This window comes from Carassius carassius, chromosome 39, assembly GCF_963082965.1.
Source record: "Carassius carassius chromosome 39, fCarCar2.1, whole genome shotgun sequence".
Classification (NCBI taxonomy): Eukaryota; Metazoa; Chordata; class Actinopteri; order Cypriniformes; family Cyprinidae; genus Carassius; species Carassius carassius.
Genome location: NC_081793.1, coordinates 5032616 through 5056988, shown reverse-complemented (window position 1 = coordinate 5056988; position 24373 = coordinate 5032616). Strand labels below are relative to the sequence as shown.

At 34.7% G+C, this 24373-nt stretch overlaps 4 protein-coding genes across 6 annotated transcripts in view; 2 read left to right on the top strand and 2 right to left on the bottom strand.

The window, feature by feature from the left end:
- Positions 1-2171, bottom strand: part of LOC132121263 (protein bicaudal C homolog 1-like) — a 97717-nt gene extending 95546 nt beyond the window's left edge. The window contains exon 1 of the mRNA XM_059530489.1: positions 1803-2171. Within this exon, the coding sequence (XP_059386472.1) occupies positions 1803-1995 (193 nt within the window). The 5' untranslated portion in view covers positions 1996-2171. The remainder of the gene's footprint in view (positions 1-1802) is intronic.
- On the top strand, positions 1835-9083 carry LOC132121264 (DNA-directed RNA polymerase III subunit RPC4-like). Of its 3 annotated transcripts, none has more exons than XM_059530492.1 (9): positions 1835-1958; positions 3929-4097; positions 4433-4479; positions 5444-5592; positions 6266-6390; positions 6487-6589; positions 6676-6941; positions 7190-7342; positions 8451-9083. In XM_059530492.1, exons 2-9 carry the CDS (start codon positions 3930-3932, stop codon positions 8601-8603), a joined length of 1164 nt encoding a protein of 387 aa, XP_059386475.1. In that variant the 5' UTR covers positions 1835-1958; position 3929; the 3' UTR covers positions 8604-9083. The 3 variants fall into 3 exon arrangements, with proteins under 3 accessions (XP_059386475.1, XP_059386473.1, XP_059386474.1); XM_059530490.1 differs by lacking the exon at positions 1835-1958 and adding an exon at positions 3504-3605; XM_059530491.1 differs by lacking the exon at positions 1835-1958 and adding an exon at positions 3514-3605 and having other exon boundaries at positions 3907-4097.
- Positions 9084-9272: 189 nt separating this feature from the next.
- Positions 9273-13457, bottom strand: LOC132121265 (transcription factor A, mitochondrial-like). Its single transcript, XM_059530493.1, has 7 exons — positions 13210-13457; positions 12773-12900; positions 12596-12666; positions 11007-11156; positions 10707-10802; positions 10511-10567; positions 9273-9721 (listed from the first exon to the last, which is right to left on the bottom strand). The coding sequence occupies exons 1-7, from the start codon at positions 13293-13295 to the stop codon at positions 9479-9481; spliced, it is 831 nt and encodes a 276-aa protein (XP_059386476.1). The 5' UTR covers positions 13296-13457; the 3' UTR covers positions 9273-9478.
- Positions 13458-14105: 648 nt separating this feature from the next.
- Positions 14106-23861, top strand: ube2d1b (ubiquitin-conjugating enzyme E2D 1b). Its single transcript, XM_059530487.1, has 7 exons — positions 14106-14313; positions 15766-15829; positions 15920-15951; positions 16365-16442; positions 16522-16627; positions 16738-16831; positions 23367-23861. The coding sequence occupies exons 1-7, from the start codon at positions 14290-14292 to the stop codon at positions 23410-23412; spliced, it is 444 nt and encodes a 147-aa protein (XP_059386470.1). The 5' UTR covers positions 14106-14289; the 3' UTR covers positions 23413-23861.
- The last annotated feature ends 512 nt before the right edge of the window (positions 23862-24373 follow it).

The window sequence follows — 24373 nt, the reverse complement described above, 5'->3', positions numbered from 1 at the left end:
AAATTTAATCATTAATACACATCTGGAACAAAAACAAATTCAGACCTCCTTTATGCGATTCGTTACTGATTCTTGAGAATTCCAGAAGAACACCGTGAGCCATTTCTCCACATGAACCAGCTAAAATAATTATAAAATGAAATGATTAATAGATGTTCCTATCCAAGATATATAATAAGCTTCAGAAAACTTATCTTGAATGTTGCTTAACTCTTCTCATTATATCTGATGAACTAAGAGCTTTTTGAGCGAGCACCTGTGATGTAAACTTTGCTGAAAACAAGCAGAAATGAGCAGTTCTCTCCATTCACAAATATTAAATGTGAAGATTGAACAAGGAACTTTAAAATGTGAGAACTGCTCTTATGATTAACAACTTTCAAATCCTTCTCCAACAAAAAGACTATAAATGATGCCAATGAAGTATACATCCATTGACAAAGTGGTAAAGTCTGATATACCAGAATGTCTATTCAATTTTTTTTTCTTACAATAAAAGTGCTTTCTACTTCTATGGATCACAGAATGGTTATTTTGGATATATAACATAAGGTCCCTTCATGTTTGTACTCTAGTTTTATGGCTGATCTTAAATCGAATTGTGTAATGCTGAATTCCTATTATTTGGTCTGGCAATTAAATCTCAAAATTTACACAAGCTTCTCTGTGCATCTTCTAGGAAAATTCCCAATCCTAATAGCATTCCTTCAGCAAGCAGGTTGACCAAATGCACTCTAAAACCCTGTGAGGAGATGTTGAATGACCTCAGCAGGAAGGATTGCTGCGGTTAACTGAACCTAGAGACTTTGTGAGTGTAGGATGATGATGATGTCCCTTTCTGAACTCATACGGCTCTGGGTACCATGAAACAACATGGAAAGCATGACCCGACATGGACAAAGTATTACAGCAGAGAGCTTCAAAGTGTTTTACCATCCTTGCAGAGAGGCCCCTGTCGATTTCTATCAACTACTTGATAAATCCATTAATTTAAAAACAAAACTATTTTTCTTTGCTCCGTTCTCTGCTAGGCTAGTAAAAATCACATGCAATCAGAATCGTAAGCCGAAAACGTGTTAATTCATCACCCAAAAATTAATTACATTTACTCTCATCCTCCACTTTTCTTAAGCGGTTGACCACACTGTCATTTGTTTTAAAATTACTTCAACAAATTGAGAAAAAAACAACAACATTCAAGACCAATGTCAAAAGCAGAAATAACACTGCCTCTATTGGTTGAGTTATTCACTGCACACACAGTTCATGTCTTACAGTACAGTCTTCACATTGAAACAAAATTGGGATTTTACACTAAACGCCTAATATCATAAGAAAAACACATAAATCAGTCCTTAAAATATGTATAAATTACATGACACGTAGTTATGTCTAATTTCAAACTATACTAGTCTACAATACTACAAACTTTCTTCAAAACATTTGGAAGCTCTCTATGCAAACTGAGCAATGGAGCCTCAACTACTGGCTTTTAGTCTGGATTTATTAGCTAGATTATTTTGATAAGATTTTCATTATACTATTTATTTAAACTTATGTTTCTGAAAACTTATAGAATTATACATAGGAGTTGAACAAAGGAGAAGAGAAACAAATAGCTCTGCAGATGCAGTCTATTTTACATTACTATTATGTTTGTTCAGATAAACAGTTGCCTACAATTATAACCAACAATTGGAGTAGTAAACATTTAAGTTTTACTTGCAGAGTGTTGGTTTATAACTCTTTAAACTCTGTAAAAAAAAAAAAGACAACTGTTGTCATGGAAACAACAGTTTTACCTAATAACATGATCTCCAGTTTTTTCCGGTCCACTCGAAACCTCTCTTCGGTCCACTCGGGGTCCGGAGGTGCAGTGGGTCCGCTGAAGTCATCCTCAGACACGGGCAGAGGGGAATCAGCGCTGCGCTCGCTGTTGGAGCCCGGGTCAGACTGCTGTAAGTATTCGCTCAAGGGTTCACACTGAGCGGCCATGACTTTCACAGAGCACCGCTGACTCTCCGTAGCCGTCAGATCAGATCATTCCCGCAGAGAGTGAGCGCCAGTCATCGCGGCCACGGGCTCTGTGTGACTTACACTGACCCGACGAGTATAAAGTGAGGGCAGGCAAAAGCAGAGCGCCGCCCTTTGTTCAATATGAGCCAAAGGAAGGGCGAGAAGGGGTCTGTCACAAAACTTAGTGAGCTGCCTACTAGACAACATATTGTTTACTACTGCATGCTTTGTTTAAAAACCTATGTAGCTATAGATAGATTTATTTATAGAACTGTTTTATTATAATATATAATCGTTAGGCCTATATTTGTATTTTTACTATTATAATAGCCTAGGTAAATATAATACTGGGGAAGTTTTTTTAAAAGATGTAGCATACAACACGAGAACACAGCAGAATTACTCAAGAATGATTGATCTGATGAGTGGTGATTTCATACTAATAATAAACAGCTTAAGACACCGTATAAGACTATATGAAATAAAGCTAAACTACTTTTACAATTATAATTTGCCGCAACAATTGCAACCCCCCCCCCCCCCCCCGTTTCATTTATTAAAAAATGTGTTCCAAATAAATGTACCTATTTATTACTACAAATAAATAAAATATAAAACAATATAATATTAAAATATTTATATGTATGGAAAAATTGATTTATTATTTTATTTAACCATTACACCTCGGGTGTGCATTATTTTCTAAAAACTCAATGGACCGGATAAATTATACCGCTTATACCACGGTTACCACACCTCACATATTTTTCACATGTTGTATATAAAGACATTCGTCAGGTCTTGTCCTTAAAACACACTTATTAGCAGGATTATTTTCTTACGCATCTTATCCACAGCTGCTCATCTTCAAGAACAGCGCCATTATTAGTGCGAAACATCAAGAAGCTTTTAAGTTAAGCTAAACTATTTTACTGATCGACAGAGCAGCGCTGATAAGACGTTTCTGTGCTCGTGTATGTTTCCGTGTGTGTGTGTGTGTGTTTGCCGTGGGTTTCCCTGAAAATAATTGCACACCTTAGAACAAGAGTTCTAAGACTTAATTCCTGGGGGACCAGAGCCCAGCAGAGTTTTGCTCCAACACACACACACACAGTTTAATGTCAAGGCAATTATAAAGCCACAAAAGATGTCTAAAAATAATTTTTACATATTTTACAATATAAATGCTATACATTATTATTATATAGGCCAAAGTATGAATTATTTATTAATTAAACATTAAAAGGATGTTTAAATATGTAACACAATATTAATAATATAGAAGTAATAAAATAGTTTAGTTTAATAGTAAGACAATTATGACAATATAAGACCATATGAGATGAATATAGACTAAAAACATTTTACAATATTATGCATTAAAATATATTATTCATTAATGTGATAAAATAACAACAGTAGAGAGTAATATAATATAATACATGTATAATTAAATATAATTCTTTTGTGAGTTTATTCTTTGGTAAATCCGTATCACGTGACCAATGATGATCCTGCAAGGATGTAACGTTAGCTGTCAGCTGGACGAATTTAACAGATATGATTTAAAGTGTTTACACCAATTTCAAGTACGTACGGTCTTTAATTTCACTTATAATTAATGTTATTCGGTACAGAAGTATTTCCGTCATGATTCCAGCGCTTTTCCAAATCCGCCGGTGCAAATGGCATACACTGGTATTAAAGGCTTTGTTTTGATAGCTTAGGTTGCTAACAAAATGGAGCCGCGCGCAGCAATTGTGTTTGAATGAACGTTTGTTTTATATAACACCCATAACTCTCCGAGGCTCTTTTTGCCATTGTACCACTCTGAGAAATCACCAAAACAAATGTCTATGAAGGCATCTCACTAGGAGTTGTTGTTTTCAGTAAGTGATTCTGGGTCTCACAGGATGTCTGAACATGGAGATGTGGATGCAGAAGCCAGCTCATCTGCCTCTTTCAGACCATCATTTGCTTTGGGTCGAGGACTGCCAGGCCGAGTATCAGTGAATCCACCTCCACCAGGCAGACTGACCTCTCTGCGCTCCAGAGATCTGACTCTGGGTGGCTATAGAAAGGTTTCACCTTCTAATGTCAATGGTTCAATATCAGATGCTGTTCTAAACTTTGTTTAAAACACAAAGATATTAGATGAAGTCGGAGTTATTTTCACAATGCACACTGTTTAAAAGCAGCTTTATAGAAAATAATACATATTTTACTGTAATGTTTTCAGTACAACATCTTAAATACTATTCCAATTTTAGATAGAGGGCTGTCTGATGTAGATAATTTAGTATAATATATATATATATATATATATATATATATATATATATATATATATATATATATATATATATATATATATATATATATATATATATTAGTTTTTATTTATTTTTTCCTACAGAAAACCTTTGTACCGAATGTTCACTCTATTCGCAAAACTAAAGATGGGTAAGTATTTTAAACCTTGTAATAAACTTTATTTGTCATACTTGCCATGTTCATATTTCCTTAAAGTGGTCATTTGATGCAATTTCAAGTTTTCCTTTCTCTTTGGAGTGTTACAAACTCTTGGTGCATAAAGAAGATCTGTAAAGTTGCTGAGACTATAGTCTCAAACCCAAAGAGATATTCTTTTTAAAAGTTAAGACTCGTCCATGTCCTCCTAAAACGCCTCATATAAACACGCCCCCACATTTCTACATCACAATGTGGGAAGATTTGCATAACGCTACCAAAATGTTCACACAAAGAAAGAAGGCATAACCTTTGATTCTTGCTGTTGCTGCCGGCGCAATGTTGTGGAGATGTAATGGGTTTTATTGTTTTTTTCACATCGAGCCGGTGTTCCGACCAGGACACGCATCACCGTATAGTAACGGGCGTAATATTTTTGTCACACGATTGAAGCATTCAGCCAATCATAACGTACTGGATAGCTGGCCAATCAGAGCACACCTTGCTTTTCAGACCTACCAGCTTTGTAAAAAAAAAAAAAAAAAAAACTCATTTCAGAAAGGCGGGGCATAGAGGAGAAACAATAATGTACATTATATGGAAAATAACATGTTTTTTTTTTTATCCTTAAATCGCATAAAAACATTTAATTACACCAAATACACGAAATTGTTCTTTTTAGCAACATCATAAGACCCATTTAACATTTTTAATTGAAGTTACAAACACAAAGCTGAATCAGTTTTTAATCCGTTAACTGAAATTTAATAAGTAGTTCAAACCCTTTTTTCCTCCCAGATTTTAAATAAGAGACTCATTTTCATTTAATCTTCAGCTTTTATCTGAAAAAAATGTGTGTGTGTGTGTGTATATATATATATATATATATATATTACACACACAGTATATATATATATCTCTTTGTGGCTTTACTGTATAAATCACTTGTATTCTGGAGGTTACAGGAGGAGTGTCACACTGCACCAAAGAAAAAGAGAAGAGAGAAGGAAGACAGACAAAGAGAGAGACGGTGGCGAGAAAAGCCTCTGACAATTCAGTCTCACTCCATCTTTGAGCAGGGTCCAGCAGACACCTACAGGAAGCCAGGTAAAGCACATTTTTAAAGCACTCAGTTACTGACTCCGTTAACTCTGTTAAATTGTTGAGGGGTGGGTGTTATGATTGCAGTTTTAACCCTGTCATTCTTATGCATCATTTAACCTTAATGGTGATGTGCTTCCCAATGTAGTAATTAGGCTTGTCACTACATCAAGTCATTATAAATTCTCAATATAATCCTCAGTATCACTATGTAAAACAAAATGATAACGCCAACTTACAACTACTGTAAGCATATTTATTTTTACCTATGTACATACATTAAACTCCCGTAATGCAGCAATATTGTACTATATAGAAAATCGCAACTGTTTGGCTGTTTATATTGTCACAATGTTATTTTTTTTTTTTTTAATCGCACAGCTCTATATATGAAGTTTGATTTATAAGTATATCCAACTTTATTTGCAAATAGTATAAATTATTATTAAAATATAAATTATAACAAATCTCAACTGCTTGATGTTTATATCAAACATTATTGCTCCTCAATCTGATCTGCAAAATGCTACTATAAGGCATGATATGTGCATTGTGAAAAGTGCTATAGAAATACATAAATAAATAATTGGGACTTCTGACTCATTGCAGTACAATGAATATTAAATATCAAATACAATTTCATCAAGTCACTTTTGTGTGCCTGTTTTTGATCTTACAGGTAACTGGAGCAGCTCTACCCTGAGTGACTGTGATCCTGCACTTGTCACAAAATGCCTTAAAAAGGAAAAGAAAAATACTGAGGATGATGACGATGAAATCTTGCAAAAACTCAAACGAGATGATGTAAGCCCCAACGAGCCTTTATCGTTTTACGTATTTCTTGGAGTCTTGAAAGTTAATCAGTAGCATTTTAATATTTTTCCTGCTTTAATTGAGCAGTTTTTGGATGATCCTGGATTAAAAAATGATCCCAAGCAAAGACCAATCAGACTTCCATTCTATCAGTCATGCAGCTTTTTGTCAATGGATGCAGCTAGTTCATGTAAGTTACAGTTTATGGCTTGTTTTGATGCTAGTTTTTGTTCCGTTTACAGTAAACAAAGAACTAAATCCAAGATATTTCTGCAGTTAAAGAAGAGACAGCATCTAATAACGCACTGAAATCAGCCAGAGCTGAGCAGACATACTCTGTGCCAGTGAGGGGCACGCTTGCATGCCCGCAGCAGCCAACGGTTGGAGAGCTGTTTCATCAGCTGAGTGTTTCAGATAAGGAAGAACTACTGTTTATTCAACTTCCTGATACCATACCCGGTCAACCTAAAACCTCGAGCCTAGAGAAAACCAGAAAGGATGGCAAGACCGAAGACAAGCGCTCATCGCAAATTAAAGCTCTTGTAAGATTTCATACTGTGCCTTAATAAGGTGTCATATCCTATATTTACTGTATATTGTGATACTCTTTTGAAAGTTAAACTTTTCATTATTATTTTCCAAATTCTTTTTCGGCTGTTTTTTATGAAACGTTTTTTATGAATGTGTGTTCGCACTGGAATTTCATAGTATGATTTCAAAGCACATTCATTTATTGTCATCTGCAGTGTCCTCTTAAGGATTTTAATGCTGTGTTTATATCATTCTTCAGGATCAGCCTGATAAAGCCGCTGTACCTATGCTGTCTGACTTCTCAGAGGGCCTGATTGGAAAACTGCAAATTAGAAAGTCTGGTAAAGTCCAACTGGTCATGGGAAACGTTACATTAGATGTCTCAGAGGGAGCGGCCTTCTCTTTCCTACAGGTGAGTTAATGCATTTGTCATTTTTAATAGTTGCAATGTAGCAGAATAAAAAAAAAAAAAAACTTTTCAGTTCTGAAAACACATCAGTATAAAGTTGTTCGACATAATGACCAAAACATCTGTAAGATCAGTTTATATTAATAAACAAATATATATTGGAAACATAATGCAAGAATATGTAAACAGTGTCATTCTTCAGTATTCAGCTTTCATCTAGTTTCAGCATGTTTATAACCATTATTTAATTGCTATTCTTTAAAATATATATATATATATAAAATCTTTTTTTTTTTTTTTTACATATAGTGAAATTGTGACAGCTGGCCCTGCTAGTCTCCAAAATGTACCATTAATCACAAATCACCATTAAAGTAAACTTAAAAGTTTTCATACAACTATATAATTGGTGTCATATGGACCACTTTTACAATAAATTTGGTTGATTTTTGAATCCATTGATCAGTGTAATTATAAAATGTCTTTTTTATTTCATGGAAGAAAGTAGAGTTTGGGCTTTATGGTTGCATTCAGGTGTTTATATTTTTGCACGGCTAATGTTGAAGTCGACTGGATCTGTTTAATTTATTAAATCAATAGTTCACCCAAAAATTACAATTGGTTGAAAATTTACTCAACATCAGGCTATTCAAGATGTTGATGAGTTTGTTTCTTCAGAAGAAACAGATTTGGAGAAATTGAGCTTTACATCACTTGCTAACCAATGGATCCTCTGCAGTGAATGGGTGCCGTCAGTATGTCCAAACAGCTGATAAAAACACCACAATAATCCACAAGTTAACCACACGACTCTAGTCCATCAGTTAACATCTTGTGAAGTGAAAAATTGTGTTCGTAATAAACCATCAAGACTATTAATTATTATGGATTTATAGACTGGTATTTAAAGTTAAAACCTTAATGATGGATTTGTTTCTTACAAACACAGCTTTTTTTTTACTCTTCAAGCTTTTAATTGATGGACTGGAGTGGGATTATTATTATGAGTATATATGTTTTTATAATTTCGAGTGAGGTGTCCTTCAAATGGACTGAAGATCTCTTAACATGAAGTGTGTTTCATGGGATATGATTGTTTTTGTATCTGCAGCAACTTGTGTGTGTGCGTCTGTCAGAGGGCCTGACCGGGGACATGACTGTGCTGGGAAACATCACACACAAACTGGTGTGTTCACCTGATTTTGAGACTTTACTGCTAGAAGCCAAACTGCCGTCTGATCCCAGCTCAGCTTCCAAGTCCTGATTTTATCCCTTAAGAATATTACAAATTATAATGTAAATATCTGTTAAATGTAACATTTTTAAATGTGAAGTTTCATGTCCAGAGTTGACACTTGCATTATAAGATAATTTCCAATGTTTATCTGAGGCCACTTTATCTGTATTTAAAGGGATAGTTCACCTAAACTGAAAATGGACATTTATTCACCCTTTATGCTATAAAAGAGCAATTTTGAAAAATATTTAAGGTGCTTTCCCCCCATATAATGTATTTAAATGTACATTTGCACATTTAGTGATTGAGGCGTCGAATGGAAATTACCTGAATTTGTTTTACACAGAATAAAGTCAGTTATATATTTTTAATTAGGGGAACTATAACTTTAATCTTAGCACTTTTTTGAAATTCTTAATGAAGTTGTGTAGCATTCTTTTGTAAATGCCTCCTGTTGCTTTTATAAAAATTTTTTGTTTATTTTGTAAGTAAAGACATTATACAAAACATGTTGTCCTCTTTTAAAGCATGATATACAAACTCATTCTACGAAGCAAATGAAAACTGATGTCAGTCTTAGTTTTATAGCCAGTCAAGAAATTCTTCTTGCCTTCAAGAATTCTTCATCCATGAGGAACTTAAAAGCAATGTAGCATTATAAAAATGTCAGGACCTAACAATTGTTTACATGATACAGTGAGTAAAAAAAAAAAAAAAAAAAATACCTGAAAAGACGAGACATCATGAAGGTCTCGGTTTTCACAGTTTTAAAACCTTCATGCTTTGAACACTATATAAATGCAGCTCTACTAACGGAAAGCACAGGTTTTTTTTTATTTTTATTGAGGACGGAACTGGCCTTTGTACAGCACACTCTGTCTAACAGAGTCATACACATCATCTCACTTCTTTGCGCTCTTCACAGTCTTTTTCACTGCTGTTTCAGTCTTCTTTTTTGGCACTTTTGCCTTTAGCACTGTTACTTTGGATTTCTGCTTTCTGTCTTTAGTGGCATTGGCTTTGATGGCTCTCCTCTCTTTTCTCCGAACAAGGTCTTCCCTTCCAATCTCTATCATGTGTTCCTCCCACGATTTTATTTCGTTCTTGTAACGGACTTTGTCATCCTCTGCCAGCTGAATGTACATCTGAAAATAAAGCAGTGAAGTCAGATAAAGAATCTTTTTCAAAACATAGTAAGCTTTCAGTTTTTCTAAAATGCCTAATTATAGTGAAAATCTGAGGCAGCAAACACATGTATCCTACACAGAGAAGGAAATCTCAGAAAACATTTCAGCAATTTCTATTTTAATTTATAAATGTAATTCGTTCCTTTGATGGTAAAGCTGAATTTTATCAAAAAAAATTTTTTATGTTAAACAGTTGCTGCTTAATAATTTTGTGGAAAAATTTAGAATGTTCAAGATAACAGCATTTATTAATAGAAATATTTGTAAATCAAAACGGTAAAAGTCTTTATTCTCACCTTTGATAAATTTAAAGCATCACTGCTGAATGAAAAAGCTTTAATTTCTTTCCAAAAGGAAGGAAAAAATTGTACAGAATGTTTGAATGGTAGCAAATAGTGTTTTAAACCAAATTCAAAATGAACTATTTTAACCACTATATTTTCAAGCATTCGTTTCATTCAAAGAAAGGGAAAGACGTAAAGCCCTAATGATGCAATCCTGTGCATGGCTAACAGACACGTTCTTGTCAAATGTGAGGTGTAATTGGTAATATCGATGTTGTCACAAGTTTATTAATTGGTGGTGACCCCTAATTGTGAGTGCTATTTATATGATTCACAGAGATACTGCTCATGTAGTGTTTTTAAATTAGCTAGTTTATGAGGTGCCTTAGAAGACAGCAGGCAGTGCACTGGGTGATGGAACAGAGCCATAGCTTGAGCTACAGATGCTCAAGGTAAAACTCACTTGTTTCTGTGTTGCACTGAAACGCTCCCAGTCATCTCTTAGCGACTTCATCTTTGTCTGGAAAGAAAAAAAAAATGAAATAGTTGTTGCAACCAATAGACATGGTATGAAATACCTAAAATTCATAGTATGAAGATCTGTTTTGGTTTTAATAGTCTGTATAAACTGTATATACTGTATACAAGTCCATTTTCACCTGCATATTATTTCCTTTTGCTTCCTCAAAGTGCTCCGACATGAAGATGTTGAAGGCGCTCCTGGGGCGTTTGGGCTTGCCAAGACTGTTCAACTCCTGCAATAAGAAGTACAATATTCCTTTATTTCAAAGGTCATCAAAATACTTAATACTTAATTTCTAAAGAACTCAGAAATTAAAACAAACTTGACAAAATGTTATTTTATTCCCTTCTACACTATAAATAGTGTAGAAGGGAATAAAATAACATTTTGTCAGTGTAAAGAGTCTTATTGGGTTATTATAGTAGGCAAAACTCACCTTCTTTCTCCTGAATGCTTTTCGTTTGGCCACTTTTTGTCGTTTTTCTATCGCAAGAGCAGCAGTCTGTGCAGGACTCAGTTGGGCTTTGTATTTCTCCACCTCAAGCTTATATTGCTCCTTTGATGCCAAAGATGCATCCTGAAAAGGCTGCACAATGAAATCAAAATCAAATTAGTGGCTGAATGAGATTTGTTTTAATGGCCAATGATATATTATTGATATTGAGTGTTATTTCTAACAATAAATAGCATATATACATAAAGAGAGAATATGCAGTATTATGAAAAATAAACACTTTCTGTACCTGATTTATAACCAAATTTAATTGAATGTATCCATGAAATATATACAGCCCAAGGTAAAAATGCCACAAATCAATTCCATTCTGTTAAATACTGGCTCTTAACTTAATATTTTGTTGCCTTATGTTAAACTACTTAAGAATTATTTTTCGCATCAGTCTACACTCTATAAACCAACAACAAAAAGCAGAGAGAGAGAAAAAAACAATAAACCTTTGTGATTTATTTCGCAAGTTTGAAAATAATTAGCAAAAAATTACATTTTCTGGGAAATTTAGCTCGGGATCATTCCAATATCACTTGTAGATGTTACTACACTTCAAGTGGAGTTCATCTGTGGCAAATTCAATCCAATGGCTATGATTTGGACAGTCACACACTCCTTAATAAAAGGTCTAACAGCTAAAAAAAAACATCAGAGTAAAGACCAAACCACAGAGAAGGACGACAAATATCACTGCAACACTCCACTGATCTGGGTTTTATGGCGGTGTGGCACCACTCCGCTTGTCACCAAGAAAACCCGCTTGGAATTTGCAAAAATAAAAAAACACCTAAAGGGCTCTCAGACTGTGAGAAACAAGATTCTCTGGTCTGATGAACCTCAGTTCTAAGCAGGCACTGCTCATCAGCTGCACAGTACTGGTAAGCTGTACCACAGTAAACGGTGGGAGTGTTTTTCAGTGGCAGAGACTGAGGGACTTGTCAGATTAAAAGGAAAACTCAGTTCACTAAAACATAGTGATAGCCTAAATGAAAAACTAGTCCAGAGCATTCAGGCCCTCAGACTGGGCAGAAGGTTCCCCTTCCAACAGGACAATGACCCCAAGCACACAGCAAGAGTGGCTTACGGACAACTCCGTGAATGCCCTTGAGAGGCCCAGCCACAGCCTGAGCTTGAGCCCAATCAAACATTTCTGGAGAAACCTGAAAGTGTCTGCTGGCCCCCCACCCAACCGGACACAGCTTAAGAGGTGAAGAGGGGAGGAGAAGAATGGCAGATGTGCAAAGCTTGTTGCATCATACCCCCAAAAGACTTGAGGCTATAAAGGTGCTTCAGCTAATTACGGAGTTAATACCTTATGCATTGTACTTATTTCAGTTTTTTCTTTTACTAAATTTGCAAAGTTATCATTTAATTTTAGAAAGGGATCCACACACACACACACACACAAAATACAGTAATGGAGATGTAAACATTTAATATAAGCTGAAATTTACACAATATTTACACAAAATACCCTGAAACAAATGAACACACACATATATGAAGCAAGAATGTACCTGCTTCTGTTCAGGAGTCAGCATTTTCCACTGCTGTGCTAACTTTCGGACAATATCCACATTTTTGACTCCTGAACAAAACAGATTGTTCATTATCTTATTTCAAAACAAATCAGAAATGCAAGGTAGCCTTGCAACTAAAGCGGATACATCGGTAACCCAGAATTATTCCAATACCTGGATTTTGTCTGCTGATGTTGGGATGCATCTCTTTCACATATGTAATGTATGCTGTCAGGGGTCTCTTGGGTGGACCCCCGGTTGTGGTGCTAAAACTCTTTAAAACTGGAGCTACACATGAACACCTACAATTGCAAAGCACTGTCACTGTACAAAAACTGTCACTGGTGTTATATTATTAGTATTATTATGTAAAAACAGCACAAAACGCTTCTTACACTTTACAAGAAATTTACATTTTAACTTTAGCTACTGAGCTAACGCAGCGTTGTCACTATATATTACTTTAATATGTATGGCTGTTCAAATGTGAAAATATGAATCTATATCCGTCTCTATTGTAGCTGCATTTAAATACAATACATTATATACGATAAATTAACTAATAAACAAGTCATGCATCAATAAGCTTAAACTTGAAGCATGATGCTCACCTAACAACAGATGCGCTCGAGAACAGAGCCAAAGACTTCGCCAGAAGATTCGCACCGACTGACATCAAGCCGAACGGAGCCATCATGCACGTGCAATGATCTTCCCAATAATATGAATCAAATATTTAATACGCACGGTGAGAACAAAACCCACACAGGCTGTCTGGAAGTTAATGTTATGGTTGTGAGTTACAGTTCCGCCTCTGCTAGTAAAGGCGCCATTCCATCTGCCATCTGAGCGAAATGCATTATGGGATAATTAATTTCATTGAAGTACTTGCATTAAATGAACATTTGTGAAATAGGTAGATTTACTAAATTATTTACGTTCGTTTATTGTTTTGCGGAAGCACGGTGTTATTGTCATAGACAGTAAAAGAAATTAACAAGAAATTATTGTGCTATTCAGTTATATTTGGTAAAGCGTGTACGTAAATGGTTAAACCCTTTAAAGCCTGATACATATTTTATATAAAATAAAAGTTGGGGGAAAGACCACAGTCGGAAAGACCCAGTCTAAGCCAAAACATGCTGCTGTTATTTATATGGCCAAAAAGTAAGAAATTCTGATATATCATATTTTATAACAGACTACTTACATAAAATACATTGACATATCAGCTGCATGCTATATTTAACATTAGTTTTATACATTTAGTAAAATGTAATAGTTTAGAATGAAATGATGATTGAGACATGTACAAACAAACATTAACTGAAAGCCTGATATTTGATAGTTTTTCTTAATAAAAAGAAGATAAATAATCAAGTAAATCTAAGTTGCTTCAGTCCACCAACGTAGCTAAAATATCATTAACAAAATAAAAGTTATCCTTACGTTAAATCCTTACGTTTTTTCTTTGAGCTCTTCTGGAGGTGCAAATATACATGGACTTTTATTTTATTTCCTCAACCCCGCACCGGAAGTGTGAGCTTGCTGAGCTACAGCTGTCTCCTTCTCGCCGCTCACATTTGTTTTTTTTACTCAGGGAAACCCAGTATTGCTGAGCTCATTCGTAGCAATAATATCGGACAGATTAAATAATCGCGTAAATCTGGGGCGGTACACTGTAAAGCAGAATGGCATTAAAGAGAATACAGAAGGTAAGACCCTGGTGCCTAAACGACCAACATTAGCCAAGTTTTTGTTGATCCGCTAGCGCTGTTTATGTCGATTATGGCCGATAAAACATAGCACTTTTGTATCAAATTAATAAAATATCATTTATGTTTGTTTTTAGTCTGTAGTCTGTATCAAGTCAAACTGTCTCGGGATGTTGTAGATCTAAAATGTCGACGGAATATATACTATATAACACAGCTAACGTTAGCTAACAGTGTTTCTTCGCGATTTTTCTCTGTTGACTGTCTGCTTGAGGTAATGCAAATACATATAGTTTTTATTTTACTGTAAATTAAGCTGGTAGATCAAAACATAATACGACGTCAGTCAGTCAGTCAGTCGTCTATCGTATTGTGTGTGCTAGCAACGATACAACTATACACGTCAAAACCAAACAAATAATGTGTAAAGTAACGTTAGTAATTTGTTAACATCTCCACCTATAGTTTATTACATTCCTCACTAAGAAAACGATCTTAAAATATGTATGATTTTATAATAAACCTGTTCTGTGGTCTATTCCTCCGTGTTCGAGAAGGCCCAGAACTGAACAAAGACCGCAGAATGCTCTTGAGGCCGATCTTTGTGTGGATTCAGCCACTTTTGTGTGCTTTGTTAAACCTCACAGCTGATGGGACATTTCGAGGGACCTGGGCTACAATTGATTTGGTGTAGTTTATGAGTGTATGGTCGGTAGGCGCTATTGTGTTTGTCGTGTTGTGTGTTTGACACAAAGCAGCACAAACCTGATTCTCTGAAGTTCCAGCATGACGCCATCACTTTGTCATTTTGACAGTTTCTGTTTCGCAACACGGTGATGTGTATCGCACTCCGGCAGTGCTGTCAAACACCCTTTAAAGGTCCCAAAGTCCTTGCCAGAGGGCACACAATCAGATTATCTACGTTTATTAAAATGGGTTTATTTTAAGAATGAAATACCTTGTCTTCTAAATTAATATTGATCTTATTATTGCATAGTGTTTGTATTAAAATCTTATATAGGAATTGGTAGAGGTTAAAATTAGAATGAATTATATTTGGGGCAGAACTATGATCCTTAAACAGTCTTATAATGTAATCTGATATATAATCTCCACTGCAATCTAATATGTAATAAATATAGTTCATGTAGAAATTCACATATCAAATGTGATACTGTATGCTGCTTTATGACTAAATAATATCGTTTGTTCAACATACTTTTAATGTTGGCAATTTTTTTTTTTCAAACTCAATTTGGATGCCACAAAACGTATCTGAAGCCTAACTTAATTATGATTGCCATTTTTATTGCACAACAAAATACCAAGCCATGTGGCTTTATTTTAGGGAGCTTTCCACATACGCCACTTGACATTAGAATGGCTAAATAAATATATAGAGAAAGGCAAAAACAGAGTAATAATGTATTTTAATTTCTCCTTCTGTTTCAGGAGCTTCAAGACTTGCAGAGGGACCCTCCTGCTCAGTGCTCTGCTGGACCAGTTGGTGATGACTGTAAGTTCACTGTCTGTCTTTTTAGTTGAGTTGTTTTACATAACATCTGACACATTGGAAAAATTTTAATACGACTCTTTTATTTTTTAGTGTTTCACTGGCAGGCGACAATAATGGGACCTGTAAGTACTCACCTCACTAACCTTTAGCAGTTTGCTTTGCTTAATAAGACATGCAAAATGTGATGTTTTAAAGTCGGATTTTTGGAATCATTTTGGGAAAATAGGGCACAGTTGTCAAACTGTCCCAGCTTTGAACATATTAAAATAAATAGAGTATATAATCTATATATATTTTTTTCTGTGACTGTTTATGTCTCATATATTTCAAACAAACAAATAAAATTGAAAGCTGCTTTTCTTATATCTATTTTACGATATTTTTCTATCTTAACTTCAGTTGTGACTTCACTTACACACTTAATATTTGTTACTAAGCAACAGCATCTTCTGTTAGAAGCCAATCTGAGATGTAACCTTTTTTAAACACCTACAAAGTTTGTCTAATTTCTAGTGTCATATCTTTTGATTTGTAGAGTGACAGTCCATACCAAGGAGGGGTCTTCTTTCTCACAATTCACTTTCCAACAGACTATCCCTTCAAGCCTCCAAAGGTAGAGACACTGATCCCCACCTCTGTGTACTTGCCATGTTTTCTCAAAATACCATTTTAACACCATCTCGATTTACCAGGTAGCGTTTACGACAAAAATCTACCATCCCAACATTAACAGTAATGGAAGTATTTGCCTGGACATCCTGAGGTCGCAGTGGTCTCCAGCTCTAACAGTTTCAAAAGGTATATTGTATTTTGAATCTTTTTTGCTTTCTAGTTGAAAACACAGAATTTGTAATTTCCAGTTTGCTCATGGTTTCATGATTGTGATACTTGTTTTTATCTCTCTTCAGTTCTTTTGTCCATATGTTCTTTGCTTTGTGATCCGAATCCTGATGACCCTTTAGTCCCAGACATAGCACATATCTACAAATCAGACAAAGAAAAGTAAGTATTATATTATGTTATTAAAAATATATTACATTTAAAAAAAATCCTAATTCACTTATTCCCCTCATGTTGTTCCAAACCCATATGATATTCCTGGACAGATCTCAATTCAATTGTTGATTGCTCTTCCGCAATTGATTAGAATCAAGGAAAACAAGCATCAAAGGGATGCAGAAGCACCATAAAACTATCACTAAGTGCTCAAGTCAAGTGCTGCATATCTGTGTGCTATATTTCAAGTCTCCTGAAGTCATACATTAGCTTTGTGTGTAGAAGACCAAAATTTAAGCAGTAATTCACTGATAATATTCTCCTCCAGAGTGTTCGGATCATTGTGTGCTGCTTATTAAATTGCGCATCCTCGTTTCATTTCCATGCATCCAAGCTTCTGCCAATTAGGATGTGTGGAAAGGATGCAAGGAATTAAAATAAGGATGGAGGAAATGAAAATACTTGGTATATTGGAATGTTATTGCTCACTAAATCATCACTTTAAAGCATTGCCAACTGCGCTGAAGAAATCACTTGTGTTGTTGAGGTTAGGTTATTAAAGAAATTCATAACAAATATTTATAAAGCAAGATGCCTGGTTGAAATACACACTTTTAAGCCTAGATGTATTTATTTATACTTTTAATAATTGCATTACCATTATTATTAGTTAATAATAGTTGATCATAATTATTTTTGTATAACTCATATGTTCTGTATTTGAATTCCATATAAAATTTGAATACACAGTTTTAAGATAAACTAATAAACCTAATGTAAGGCATATTTTTTTCTTTGCTAAGCAAAACTTATCTGTATTTTTATACCAGACCTGTACAGCGCACACACAATTATGTCATTAATCACTTGCCCTCATGTTGTTCCAAACCCGTAAAAGCTCCGTTTGTCTTCAGAACACAATTTAAGATATTTTGGATGAAAACCAGGAGGCTTATGTCTTGTCCCATAGTAAGTTACACTGTTAAGGTCCAAAAAAGTATGAAAAGCATCATCAGAATAGTCCATCTATGGAGGTAAATCAGTAGCTAAACTCGAGAGGTTGAAGATCTGAATGTGAGAACTTGTCATATTAATATTTGTATTTGTAAGTTAAAATTTACACTCACAGCTCTGATGTGAAAAGTTGAATCTTTCAATTTGCACACACAGACAATGATCAAAACACCCGTGTTTTGAATTGGTAGTTGTAGATTAATAGTTACAAATGTGTAGAATGACATTCACACAAAGAAAATGACATACACACGTTTACGACATATTTACTTTTGCACTTTACTTCAGTTTCGCTGCACAACGTCAAGTCGGCACTTACAACCTCTCAGATCTGGAAGTACAAGTTCAAATCCTAGCGCTCTGACTTTTGCTACTCTTTTTGCGCTATTCTGTTGCAAAACTCACTTGTGCACTTGTATATGCAGATGTGAGAGAGCAGAGCTGGGGGCGGGGCTTTGGTGCGAATGAAGACATTTTATTGGTCGATGCCCGACCAATGAACAACGCCAATTGTTTTCACTGAATATCCTTAGCTTTGACAGGATTTTAAGACACTGCATTCATTTTGCCATTCAGGTATTGTCTAGTAGACAAATAATGCAACATATTTTATATGTATATCTCACTGCATATTACAGAGTAAACTCGCTGTACCAGAGCATGCTTTGATCTCACCGCCACGCGGTCACGTGGTTCATGGAGCTATCAATAGTACTAAACATAACATTTTGTCAATATGCTTGAAATGTATTTAATTGGGACAGACAGCAGTTTTATTATATTTGCAGCGATTACTAGTAATTTGTAACACTTAACGTGCATTGTCTATGTATGGATAACTACGTTGATATGTGTTACAATAGCATTTTATACTGGAAAATGTTACAGCATTATGTTCTCATACTCCTCCTTGGCAGTTAAATGTGACTAAACAATTAAGTGTAACTTTTAACCAATAAAATAACTGTACTACATGTTAACTCAGTCCTGTTTAATTAATTTGAAGAGATCATGGTACTAAATAATATGCGCAATAATTATGATCCATGAATGACCATTTGAAATATAACATTTTCTAATATGGTTATTATTTATACTACAATAACTGTAGTATTTAGGTTAAAATTCCAGTGCAAAGAAGCACGCTTTAAATTAGAGGCATTTGGTGGCCAGAAAGATAATATTCATATGCAATTCCATTGCTTAAACACTAGATGGCCTTGTTGATGTTTAATAAATACATGTATTTAGCTCTACTAGTTGCTCAAAACAGTATTTCTGGTCATAAGTGCTTATTTTTTTAGGTTTTGCTGTTTAATGTACATTTAAACATTATTAAACACTCGATTTTTATATATATAAAAAAAAAAAAATAATAATAATAATGTTGCATTTAAAAAGGTTCATTACTGACAAGCAAATTAGGAGTTTAACCCAATGAAGAAGTTAAAATTATTTTTACAAAACATAAAAATAATAAAAACAGCATTATATTGCAACTCTGGTAGAGTGATATGCAGTGGGATATACACATAAAATATGTTGCATTATTTGTCTACCAGATAATACCTGAATGGCAAAATGAATGCAGTGTCTTAAAATCCTGTCAAAGCTAAGGATATTCAGTGAAAACAATTGGCGTTGTTCATTGGTCGGGCATCGACCAATAAAATGTCTTCATTCGCACCAAAGCCCCGCCCCCCAGCTCTGCTCTCTCACATCTGCATATACAAGTGCACAAGTGAGTTTTGCAACAGAATAGCGCAAAAAGAGTAGCAAAAGTCAGAGCGCTAGGATTTGAACTTGTACTTCCAGATCTGAGAGGTTGTAAGTGCCGACTTGACGTTGTGCAGCGAAACTGAAGTACAAAAAGTACAAAAAGTGCAAAAGTAAATATGTCGTAAACATGTGTGTATGTCATTTTCTTTGTGTGAATGTCATTCTACACATTTGTGACTATTAATCTACAACTTCCAATTCAAAACACGGGTGTTTTGATCATTGTCTGTGTGTGCAAATTGAAAGATTCAACTTTTCACATCAGAGCTGTGAGTGTAAATTTTAACTTACAAATACAAATATTAATATGACAAGTTCTCACAATCAGATCTTCAAACTCTCGAGTTTTGCTACTGATTTACCTTTATATCCATCTGCCATCAGTGTTTAAACTGTAACATTATGAAGTGACGAAAATACTTTTTGTACTCAAAGAAAACAAAAAAAAACTTTATTCAACTTTATTCAATTCCTTTGTCAACAGTGTCTCTCTACATCACTCAAACTGCCTGCGCTCCTCTCTATCAGCTGCGCCACAAGATGTACTGTTTTCTTTCAAATCAAAGCATAAATACACGTAGTAACAGCGCATCCTTGTGGCGCGGCTGATACAGAAGAGCATAGGCAGTTTGAGTGATGTGGAGAGACACAGAGGAGACTGTTGACAACGGAATTGTTGTATAAAGTTGTTATTTTTTGTTTTCTTCACGTACAAAAAGTATTCTCGTCGCTTCATAACATTGAAGTTGAAACACTGATGGCAGATGGACTATTCTGACGATGATTTTCATACTTTATTTGACCTTGACAGTGTAACTTACTTGGCAGTCTTCTCAGTTTTGTCCTAAAATGTGCATCATTTGGTTACATCATTATATATATAACAGTGCTGTTTCCAAGAAATTCTATTAAACAATCTCACGCAGAACAGCTCAATTCTTTGTAATATATATTATAATATAATATGAAAAAAATAAGCAGATATTGCTCATTAATGACCTTTTTGATGTCAATTATTTTTATGTTTATAATATAATGCAATTATAATATAATGTAAAAACAAGCTGAAGCAAACTGTTAGAACAGAATAGAAAACAATTGTTTTAACAGAGATCTGTAAGCTACATTTAAAAAAAAAATAATAAAAAACCTAGAACACATATACTTTCTTAGTTATCTAAAACATCCCATGCAGTAGAGTTTGCACATTACTACACCTGTGTGTAACTCTAAATGTCTCTGAGTTTTGTGACCGTCCTGTGCTCCTTTTTGCATTTGTCCTTTGTGCGGCATAATATTTCTTCTACGTGGTCACGAGACAACCATAGGCCTATATTTTATTGACTTTTTGCATTCATTTAAATCATAAAACCATATTTTCAAAATGCATTGATGCATATTGCTTATATTCAACATAAATCTGTTTACAAATTTAAAACAAATGTATTCAGTTGAAAATAATGGTTAAAATATAGCTAACTGTGAAACAACCGCTATTCAATTAGCTAAATAAGATTAAAACAAATTAGATTTATTAGTGATAAATATATAAGCTTGATTACAGTGTATTTAAAACACATTCACAGTTCATTACTACTATTACAGAAATCTTATCTGTTTTATGTATGACTGACAAATATGCATTACTTTGTTTTAAAACTGTGTAATTCAAATAGATGGAAATTTTATGTGCAATTCAAATACATATACTTTGCCCTACATATTACTTGAGTGTAATTGAAATGTAAAGATTGTTTTAACTGCAGTGGTAAAACTGATGGTGACTGATGTGAAGGGGTGGAGAATTTATATGAGCATCAGGGATTTCATCAAGAAACACTTCCACATAGAATACAGCTGTGTATCCTTGCTCCGCTTTAAGCTTCCTCACTCCTCATTCCTTGCCTGCTCAATTAGAGAATTAACATATCCTCCTATATGGCTGACCTAGATCGATTTTAAAGTCATGGGCTGGAGGATGGAAGAGTGAAGAAATGAGGAAGCACCTATTTGAGAATCAAGTAGCATACATTAAAGGGATAGTTCACCCCAAAATGAAGATTTTATGTTTATCTGCTTAACCCCGGGGCATCCAAGATGTAGGCGACTTTGTTTCTTCAGTAGAACATAAACTGAGATTTTTTTAACTCCAACCGTTGCAGTCTGTCAGTTTTATAATGGATGTGAATGCCAAATCATACAATAAAACGTACAATAAAAAAAAATTTAAAAAATAAAAACAAACAAAACCAAATTAAACCCTGCGGCTTGTGACAATACATTTATGTGTAAAGACACAAAACGATCAGTCTGTGCAAGAAACTGAACAGTATTTATATATATATATATTTTTTTAACCTCTGATTCACGCATTGTTCGAACTCTCCTGAGCGTGTTCTCAAGCAGGTGTGTGAGGCGTCAACTTCTTGCTTTATGGTGGATCACAGACTTATAAGTGCATTACCGCCACCTATCTCTCAAATGGACCATTGACACTCCTAATTAAGATCGTAGATAGTGTCAGTGGTCCACTTGAGAGAAAGTTGGGGGTAATAAGTCTGCGATCCGCTGTAACGCAAGAAGTAGACCCCTCACCACAGGCTGTGTCGAGGACGTGCTCAGTACAGTTCAGGCATTGCAGTGAATCAGAAGTAAAAAAAATAAATAAAACAATATAAATACTGTTCAGTTTCTTGCACAAAACGATATTTTTCACACATGAATATATATTGTCACGTGTAGCAGGGTTTAATTTGGTTTTGTTTATGTTTTTTTTTTTTTAGTGTATGTTTCAGTCATAATTCCCATTTACCTCTATTATACCTCTGACAGACTGCAACAGTTTCAGTTAAAAATCTCAGTTTGTGTTCTACTGTGAGGGGAAGTCGTGGCCTAATGGTTAGACAGTTTGATTCCTAACCCTAGGGTTGTGGGTTCGAGTTTCGGGCAGCTAATACCACGACTTAGGTGCCCTTGAGCAAGGCACCGGACCCCCACCTGCTCCCCGGGCGCCGCAGCATAAATGGCTGCCCACTGCTCCGGGTGTGTGTTCACGATTTGTGTGTTCACTGCTGTGTGTGTGCATTTTGGATGGGTTAAATGAAGAGCACGAATTCTGAGTATGGGTCACCATACTATGTCACTATGCTGTATGTCACGTCACTTTCACTTTCACTTACTGAAGAAAGTCACCTACATCTTAATACCCTGGGGGTAAGCAGATAAACATAAAATTTTCATTTTTGGGTTAACAATCCCTCAGTGTCAGTGAACTCGAGAACAGGATCAGTCCAATTCTTGAATGAATTCAGACCTGTTTTTTGAAGTACATTATATGATTCATTGAAAAGATCAAAAAGAAAGTATGATTATTTTACACCTTGGATGTCGCTACTACAATATGAATGCATGAAGCAGTGAAAGTGCAGATATCAATCATTTTATTGAACAGTTTTGCTAATTCTTTCTCTTTTCCTACAGAAAGCTGTCATATGACTTCACATGACTTTAATTTATTGCACCGACTACAGTATTTTTACTTTGCTACAGTATTTTCACTTTTATTATATTGACAAGAGGCACAAGGTTATTATTCAGGAATTCACCTTTTGTGTAGCATCCAACAGGTTTGGAACATCATGAGTGTGAGAGACATGGACCGTACTTGTTACGTAAGACTGGAATATCTGGGTAGACTAAGACTGTTTATGGACCTAATAATTATTATTATTATTTTTTTTTGTACCAGGTACAACAGACTAGCAAGAGAATGGACCCAGAAGTATGCAATGTGAAGACTTAATGGACATATTTTTTTAAGTCACAAATCACTGTAAATTCTAGCATCTAAAAGTATGATTAGGTTATATTATTAAACACATTGTACTGATAACATTTACCATCTGAAATTACCAATAATAATAGCTGAAGTAGTATTTTGGAGGGGACTGAGCGCTGCACAAAATTAAATTAAGCTTTTTATTGGTTTTGTGCATTTTGGTCATTCCCTGCAGTGGTGTTGGGCACTTTGTTTTCTTGTTTCATAAATCCTATTTAAGATTGGCATGATGTTATACAACTACAGTTACCCTACAGGAGGGCAATGAAGAAATTGAAAACAGTTTTATTGTATCTCTCATTCAGTTGATTAAATTTTCTTTTAGATATTTTTATTGTATAGTTAAGAGCAGCTATACTGGATCTATTTTTTTCTTTTGCATTAAAATTTGTTTAAAAGCGTGAATCTATGATTCCGATATGTTGATTTACATCTGCTCATATCTGCACACAATAATGTTATTTGTCTTTATAAGTTGCCATCAGTTCAACAAAAAGCCTTGATTTCCACTAGATCCGATGCAGTGTTGCAATATTCAGTGTCTGGTTTCAAAATTAATTTAGCATAATATGTATCCATCTGAAACTCAATGTTGCTTCATTCTTCCTACCTAATCGAAGATTAAAAAAAAAAAAAAAACTTCAGTAGAGGTTAATTTATATATCCCCTTAGGTACTGACGTAATGTTTAGCTATAAATTTGGTTGCTGTTTATAAACAAGTCCTAATATATCCATAATTACAACGATATTTTCAGAGGGATTACACAAATTATGCCTGAGGGATTTTCTTAATTGCTCAGTTCTCTGAGAACACGCATCGTTATGTAAAATATTTATCCATTTCGATGTTTGTTTAGTAACTTCGTTTTTATCAGCGTTCTCGTTCGTCGTCATAACAGAACGTAAATCCGTTTAA

Coding starts and splice junctions, on each gene's coding strand:
- LOC132121264 (XM_059530492.1), top strand. CDS start 3,930: ATGTCTGAACATGGAGATGTGGATGCAGAAGCCAGCTCATCTGCCTCT. Junction 5,593..6,265: donor AGACACCTACAGGAAGCCAG/GTAAAGCACATT, acceptor TTGATCTTACAG/GTAACTGGAGCAGCTCTACC. Junction 7,343..8,450: donor CGGCCTTCTCTTTCCTACAG/GTGAGTTAATGC, acceptor TTGTATCTGCAG/CAACTTGTGTGTGTGCGTCT.
- LOC132121265 (XM_059530493.1), bottom strand. CDS start 13,295: ATGATGGCTCCGTTCGGCTTGATGTCAGTCGGTGCGAATCTTCTGGCG. Junction 11,157..12,595: donor TGACTCCTGAACAGAAGCAG/GTACATTCTTGC, acceptor TTCATTGTGCAG/CCTTTTCAGGATGCATCTTT. Junction 10,568..10,706: donor CAAAAGGAAATAATATGCAG/GTGAAAATGGAC, acceptor TTTTCTTTCCAG/ACAAAGATGAAGTCGCTAAG.
- ube2d1b (XM_059530487.1), top strand. CDS start 14,290: ATGGCATTAAAGAGAATACAGAAG. Junction 14,314..15,765: donor CATTAAAGAGAATACAGAAG/GTAAGACCCTGG, acceptor CTTCTGTTTCAG/GAGCTTCAAGACTTGCAGAG. Junction 16,832..23,366: donor TACAAATCAGACAAAGAAAA/GTAAGTATTATA, acceptor TTTTTGTACCAG/GTACAACAGACTAGCAAGAG.